The sequence below is a fragment of the Myotis brandtii genome, unplaced genomic scaffold (genome assembly GCF_000412655.1).
Source record: "Myotis brandtii unplaced genomic scaffold, ASM41265v1 scaffold583, whole genome shotgun sequence".
NCBI classification, from domain to species: domain Eukaryota; kingdom Metazoa; phylum Chordata; class Mammalia; order Chiroptera; family Vespertilionidae; genus Myotis; species Myotis brandtii.
The window spans coordinates 136262-143535 of NW_005370191.1; the positions used below are offsets into that span (position 1 = coordinate 136262).

A 7274-nucleotide genomic window follows, 5' to 3' on the forward strand; every position below is an offset into this window, starting at 1 on the left:
GGGAAAGGGGGCAGGGCAGGGGCGCTCACCGTGGCGTTGCCGGTGGCGCTGTAGGGACAGTAGACGTCCGGGTCCTCTAGCGGCAGCTGTTCCCCGAGCCTCCCGGCTGCATCGACCCAGTGCAGGGTGTTGGGGTGAGCCCTGAGGAGTGGGCGTGGTGAGCGTCCCCCGTCCCACACGCTCCCCCTCTCACTGCCGCGCGCCCCGACCTCCACGCACTCACCGGTCTGGGTACTGCAGCCCCACGTAGTGCGTGTCTGTCCACACGTGGTCCAGCTTCTGGCGCGAAAGTGCAGCGTGGATGTCCCGAGCAAGGGCGGCCATCCCAGCTGAGCCGGCAACCCTGTCCCTCAGGCTGGTTTGTCTGAGTGGGGAGAGGTGGGGTTGGGGCGCGGGAGGGGAGAAGGGCGCGGACTTCTGGGCGCCTGGAAGCAAGGCGAGGGGTGGCCCTGATTCCCAGGCAGTGAGGGGCTCCTAAGACTGCCCCAGACGCTGCCATCACCACCCATCCCATCACCACCAGGACTGTACCCAGCGTCTCCAGGGCCTTCTTATGCTTAAAGTATTAGCTGCCAATCGCTAGGGGTTCTGTCCACTACCCCTGAGGCTCTTCCTGGTTCAGGCCAAACTCCAGTCGACTGCCCCTTCACACATATGTGCTTTGCCCCTGACAGGAAAACACCTTCTTCCAAAGGGCTAACTGGGCAGAGACAGGACCCTTCTGCTCCCCCATCCCCTACCTGGGCCTCATGGAGACACTGTACACCAGAGTTCCCAGTAGAATTGTGGAATCATTTGTCTCATTGGAGACCTCGCCCTGTCTTCTTCCATAGTCACCACTTACCTAGCAAGCCTATTGTCACCTGAACTCTCCGTTCTTCCATCTCACCTCTGCCACCCCCATCCGCTGGTCTCCCTGTCAATGGGCTCCACTGCCCTCTCAGTGGCAAACAAACTCCTCCCTCGTCAGCATTACCACTGAATACCCCTGCTATGCTTTATCTGGGCAGAAACACTGCTCTCCCTTGAGAAGCCAGGGCTCCTTTGGGACTCCTGAGGTGGCTCAGGTTCATACACCACGTGGGCTTGGAGTGGAGGCATTCTCTTGGCTCCACTGTTCATCTTTCTGACCATTTCTCCTCTAATAAAACTCTTTCCTTTGAAGCCCCTGCCCTCCAACTCTCCCATCCTCTGTCCCTCCTCACTGCTGTTATCTTATAGCCCAGTGATTTTCAACCATTGTGCCACAAGAATTCTTAAAATATGCAATACCTGACCCTAGCTGGTTTGGTTCAGTGGATAGAGTGTTGGCCTGTGGACTGAAGGGTCCCAGATTCGATTCCGGTCAGGGGCAGTGCCCTGGTTGCAGGCTTGATCACCAGTGTGGGGCACGCAGGAGGCAGCCAATCAATAATGATTCCCTCTCATCATTGATGTTTCTATCTCTCTCTCCCTCTCCCTTCCTCTCTGAAATCAATAAAAATATTAAAAAATAAAAATAACAAGGAAAAAAAAAGAAAGAAAAGGGGACACACACTGGATTCCTGCACAGTAATAAGGAACAATAAACTAGATATACACATTGTAATATAGTAGAGCTTGAAAGCACTGTTAGGTTAAAAAAGTTATCAAAATTAAAAGCAGCCCTGGCCAGTGTGGCTCAATTAATTGGTTGATGCCTCATCTAGTACACCAAAAGGTGGTGGGTTCCATTCATTTTCAGGGTACATATCCAGGTGCATAGATTTGATCCCCAGTTGAGGCTCGTTAGAGAGGCAACCAATTGATGTTTCTCTCACACTGATATTTCTCTCTCTCACTCTCCCTGCCTCTCTCCAATATCAATTTGAAACATTTTTTAAAAATTAAAAGCACACACTAGAGATGGTTATATCTGAATAGTAAGTCTTGGAGTGATTTCTTTGTTACTTTCTTCTTTGTATTATTCCATGTTGCTTAAATTTTAAAATAATGAACATGTGGTAGCATTTTACACAAACATTGTTTTGAAAAAATCTACATATGCACATAAAACATGGTATATATGACAAAGCCACATGTGTATTTAAAGGCACACATTAACACATTAGATGAGGTGCTTATGGGTGAGGGGAGTGGGGAGGAGTGCTCAGGGATAGGGAGAGAAAATTAAACAGGAAAACCCTTTCACTCTCATTGACCAATAAGGATACTGTACTATGGTCTCAGGGGTATGGTCACCTCCATTCTTTGCACCTGACCTTCAAAAACTTCCTCACCCCAAATCTGATCATGATACTCTGTTGTTTGAAACTTTCTAATTCTCACTCATTCCTTTTAGAATAAAGTCCAAGGAAGTTCATGTAGCCAGTGAGGCCCCTTTGCCTGAGCCATATCCACCTCAACAGCCACATGGACTTGCTTTTACTTTCTCCAATAGGCCACCATCTTCCTGGCTCAGACCCTTTGCACTTGCTGTTCTTTGGCCTAAAATGCTTTCCACCTTCTCTTTGCCCGATGACCGATTTGTCACTTCCTCAAGGAAGTCTTCCCTGACCCCCAAGCTAAATTAGGATCCCTGGGTTATAGTCATTCCTCACATTCCTTACTTTTCCTTCAAAGCCATGATCCTGGTAACAACTGTGCAGTCATGAATGTGATTGATTATTACTTTAGTATTGATTTCCTCCAATAGACTGTAAGCTCTATGAGGGCAAGATCCAGACTATTTTGTTCTCTGCTCTATCACCTCCAGCCACTTAGCCCAGCACCTGCCACATAGTAGGTGCTCAAAATGTTTGTTGGATAAATTATTGAATGACCTCATCAATGTCACCTCCAGTCCAACCGCCAATTTCCCTGGCCACACCCTGGATCTTGTCATTACCTGGAACTTCATCTCCAGAATATTTTTCCATTAAGGAATTATCTACTTAAGTACCAGGCACTGTGGTAGGTGCCTGAGACTCCAAGATAAATAGGACATAGTTTATCAGATAAATCTTAAAAACTCCAGAATCTCTCTCTCTCTCTCTCTCTCTCTCTCTCTGACTAGAGCTTTTCATTTTCCACCTCACTCCTTTCCCCTCACTATACCTGCTCTTCAACCGCATTGAGCACTCCAGACTGTCCACTTTCTCTAAGACTGTCATCAGCTCCTGGTTTCCCTTCCCTTCCCCGTCCAACCTAAAGTCACTTCAATGCTTGCTGCCCTCTTGCCTCCCTGCCCTTTGATGCCATCCACAGCCTGACACCCCACCCCAAGACCTGGTAAACCATCCATCTACTCAGCCTATACCTCACCTGCCAAGTGTTGCTCAAGAAGATAAAAAAGCCCTGCATGTTGTTGATGCCACAGATTTTTTAAACTATATTTTTATTGATTTCAGAGAGGAAGGGAGAGGGAGAGAGAGAGAGAAACATCAATCATGAGAGAGAATCATTGATTGGCTGCCTCCTGCACACACCACACTGTGAGATCGAGCCCACAACCCGGGGAATGTGCCCTTGACCGAAATCAAATCCGGGACCTTTCAGTCTGCAGGCCGATGCTCTATCCACCGAGCCAAACTGGCTAGGGCAGTGGTCAGCAAACTGGGGCTCTTGAGCCACATGCGGCTCTTTGGCCCCTTGAGTGTGGCTCTTCCACAAAATACCACGTGCAGGCGCACATGTACAGTGCGGTTGAAACTTCGTGGCCCATGCGCAGAAGTCGGTATTTTGTGGAAGAGCCACACTCAAGGGGCCAAAGAGCCGCATGTGGCTAGAGAGCCACAGTTTGCCGACCACTGGGATAGGGCAATGCCATATATTTAAGGTTTTTCAGCAAGGCAGATTCAGTGCTATCAAAAGTGATCAAGTTTAGTGTTGCTCTCATGAAGAAAAGGACATACATTAATACAAATTATCACATAAGCATGATAAGAACAATTAAATGGTCATCTCAGTTTACTCTGAAAAAAATATTTGAAAAATTTCCGTCACTGTGTCTCCTTTCTGATCATAAAAAAAAAAAAATCCCAGTAAGCTAAGAGTAGAAGGAAACTTTCTTAATTTTCTTTTAAAAAGCTTCTCAGAGTCTGCAGCAAAGTTCACATTCAATGACAAAGTATTATAAAAACATTCCTGCCCTGTCTGGGTAGCTCAGTTGGTTAGAATGTTGTCCTGATACACTAAGGTGTGAGTTCAATCCCTGGTCAGGGCACATACAAGAATCAACCAATGAATGTATAAATAAGTGGAACAACAAATAGATATTTCTCTCTCAAATCAATTTTTAAATATTTAAAAAAGAATTATACACACACACACACACACACACACACATATTCCTATGAAAGTCAGGAAATAGGTAAGGATATCTACTGTCACCAATACCTCATGTCCTCTCCAATGCAATAAGAAATGAAAGAGAAATAAAAAGTATCAATATTGGAGCCCTAACTGGTTTGGCTCAGTAGATAGAGCATCAGCCTGCGGACTGAAGGGTCCCAGGTCCGATTCCAGTCAAGGGCACATGCCTGGGTTGTAGGCTTGATCCCCAGTAGGGGACATGCAGGAGGCAGCCAATCAATGATTCTCTCTCATCATTGATGTTTCTATCTCTCTTTCTCTTTCCCTTTCTCTCTGAAATCAATAAAGATATATTTATTTTTAAAAGTATCAATATTGGAAAAGAAGCTATAGGTCTTTCACTATGTACAGTTTATATGACTTGGTACTTAGAAAACCCAGGAGAATCCATTGAAAAACGATTCCTGACCTAAAAGAGGGCTCTTGGTGGCCTGACCTCGTCTGTGGTCCGACCTGGCAGCTCCTTCCCAGCAGGGAAAGTGACTTCAGCTGGACAAAAAGAGCACCGGCCTACTGTGCTGTGCTGCAGGCCTGCGCACTCTGTGTCCGGGTCGTTTCTCTCATCATGTAGATGGGGGGATGGGCTGCTCCCACAAATGCATTTCCTTTCTCGTTTTTCTGATTCGCTAAAACATCCCTTCTCAGATCCGCCAGAGCTCCACAAGTCAAAATACGAGCTCCTTGGTGTGGCATTCAAGACTTTTTGGGGGTCTGTCCCACCTCATATCTGGACCCTTCTGTTCTTGTTTAGACAGTCAGCTCCAGCATCTCCCAAGTGTGCCACCCTGAGCCCTCCCTCCGCAGGTTCAACTCGGGCACTGCCCTCCCTCCTCTCGGCTCCAATGCCTGCCGTCCTTTCCAGGACCACTGCACAGGGAGGCCAGGGAGGCAGGTGGAAGGACTCAGAAGGGAGGCTGTGACACCAGGGCCCTGGGAGAGGAGGAGAAGGAGACTGAGCGGACGAGGGTTTTGAGGGCCAGGATGCTCCTTACCTGATGGTGTTCTCCAGGCTCCCCTCCCCCAGGTGCCGTAGGAACAGGGCCTGGAGGTCACTCCAGTACAATGTGCCTTGGTGGGAGTTCGGGCCCGGCTCATAGTTCACATCCTCGCTGACCACCATCACGTCGTTCCCGCAGGCCTGGCAGGACCCTCGGAAGGCCACATAGCCCAGAAGGAAGGCTGGCAAGTGGCAAGATGGAGATTCTCCTTGTGCTCCCTCTGGACCCCAGAAATTTCCCCAGCCCAGGCCCTTCACTGCGGGGGCAGAATGATTCTCACCCCCAGTGAAGATCAGCAGGGCTGTCAGGACCAGGTAGGGAGCAGCCCTTCGTCCTGCTGCTGCCCAGAGTCCGAGGTTTTGCCGCCCTGCTGGAGAGCCCAGGGGCTCGGGGCCCCTCAGCTCCATGGGACAGAAGTGGCCTGGTGGCTTGGCCGCCTCCTCCTCTTCTTCCTCTTCCTCCTCCGGGCACCCCTGCTGGGTGCCTTCCACATGCTTGTAGATGGTCTGAGAGGGTCGTGGGGACAACCTTTTCTGTGGGGGTCACGTGGGCATGAGATTGGGAAAGGAAGTGTGGGGGGCAGGGAGGGACCGGCAAAAATAGGGTCAGGGACTTTGGGGTGCCACATGAACACAGGGCAAGGAAGAGAGTCCTGAGAGTCAGGCTGGAGGGGAGAGATTGAAGTGGGAAGGGGAGGGGCTGGCCTTGGGGTTTGAGAAGGGGCTGGGGCCTAGACAGAGGCCTAAGGTGTCCCCGGACCCCAATCAGTCTTACCGCTCCCTGGAGTAGACCCCAAAGCCGCTCCATGCTTGTGCCCCCTCCTGAGTCCTGCAGGCTGATCCCACCCCCAATGATAAACCGTTTGTGGGAGCCCTGTGAGGGCCCCTTATCAGCCCTAGCAGGTGGCCTGAGCTCTGGTATTTCTTGGCCCCCCCCTCCCCCAAGGAAGGGGCACAGCCCTGGCCTCAATCCAATCTTCCAGACATGGCCCCCCAGCCCAGGCTAGAGGAGGAGGGGTTGTACCCTCCCTGCCAAATCCTCCCACAGTCCCTGACTAGTCCTCTTCCTACAAACAACCAATTGTTGACCTTGGGCAGACTTTGGCCTCCCAGTTCCCATCAGGGGTGGGGGAGGGGTACTGATGACTGGGGAGGGCGGAGCTATGGATGCCCCCCCCCCCTTCTGCTTCTGCTCCTTCCAGTGTCCTGGGGACCCCTTCCTAGGTCCCCACCTTGAAAATCTCTGCCCCTCCTCATCTGGCTTGCAGGCCCAATGCCCAGCCCTGTATCATATTGCCCTCTCTGTCTGATGCCCCAGTGGGATCCTAAGCGGAAGGTGCACAGTGGGGTGACATTGGGGTTTGGTTTGGCTGGGTGGGTGTCTTGTCTCATGGGAATCAGGCTGAAATGCGGGTCTCGGGCTCCTACTGGTGCCGGGGAGGGAGGGGCATGAATGGAAGCACATGGTCAGGCAGGACCAGGGAGTGCTCCAGGTTGGGGGTCCGGAGTCAGGGACCTGAGGGTCAAGGCCCACCAGGCATTGGTGGAAAGAGTCCTGGCCAAAGTGTGGGCAGAGGCGGGTGACCTTTGATAATTCATGGTGCTCTTTGGCACGTCCGCCTGTTTGGTGACTAGAGGACTGGGACCACACAGATTTTTACCTCTTTTGGATCTGGGCACCCCAGGAATGCATCAGGGCACAAACCGCTGAGCTTTACCCACAATTTCAGGCAGGGGGCGCAGATCCCCAAGCCTTGCTGAGGACCCCAGGACCAGTTGCTCGGGACCAGTAGGGCTCAGGGACCTCGTGTGGGGATCACCCTTGGGAAACCTCAATCACTACCCAAGTTGGAAGAGAAGTTCTGAGCTGCTGAGGCGCAGCCTGGCTCACCTCGGCTGCAGGTCCGGGGGTGCGTGGGCACAGCCTCCTCTGAGCGCCTTCGCC

General features: G+C 51.1%; 1 protein-coding gene across 1 annotated transcript in view; it reads right to left on the minus strand.

Annotated features, from left to right (window-relative positions):
* Positions 1-6413, minus strand: part of TFR2 (transferrin receptor 2) — a 15203-nt gene extending 8790 nt beyond the window's left edge. Inside the window, exons 1-5 of the mRNA XM_014550164.1 lie at positions 6105-6413; positions 5611-5863; positions 5325-5511; positions 224-364; positions 31-141 (exon numbers count right to left, since the gene is read on the minus strand). Coding sequence (XP_014405650.1) covers positions 31-141; positions 224-364; positions 5325-5511; positions 5611-5863; positions 6105-6137 — 725 coding nt within the window. The 5' untranslated portion in view covers positions 6138-6413. The remainder of the gene's footprint in view (positions 1-30; positions 142-223; positions 365-5324; positions 5512-5610; positions 5864-6104) is intronic.
* Positions 6414-7274: the final 861 nt, after the last annotated feature.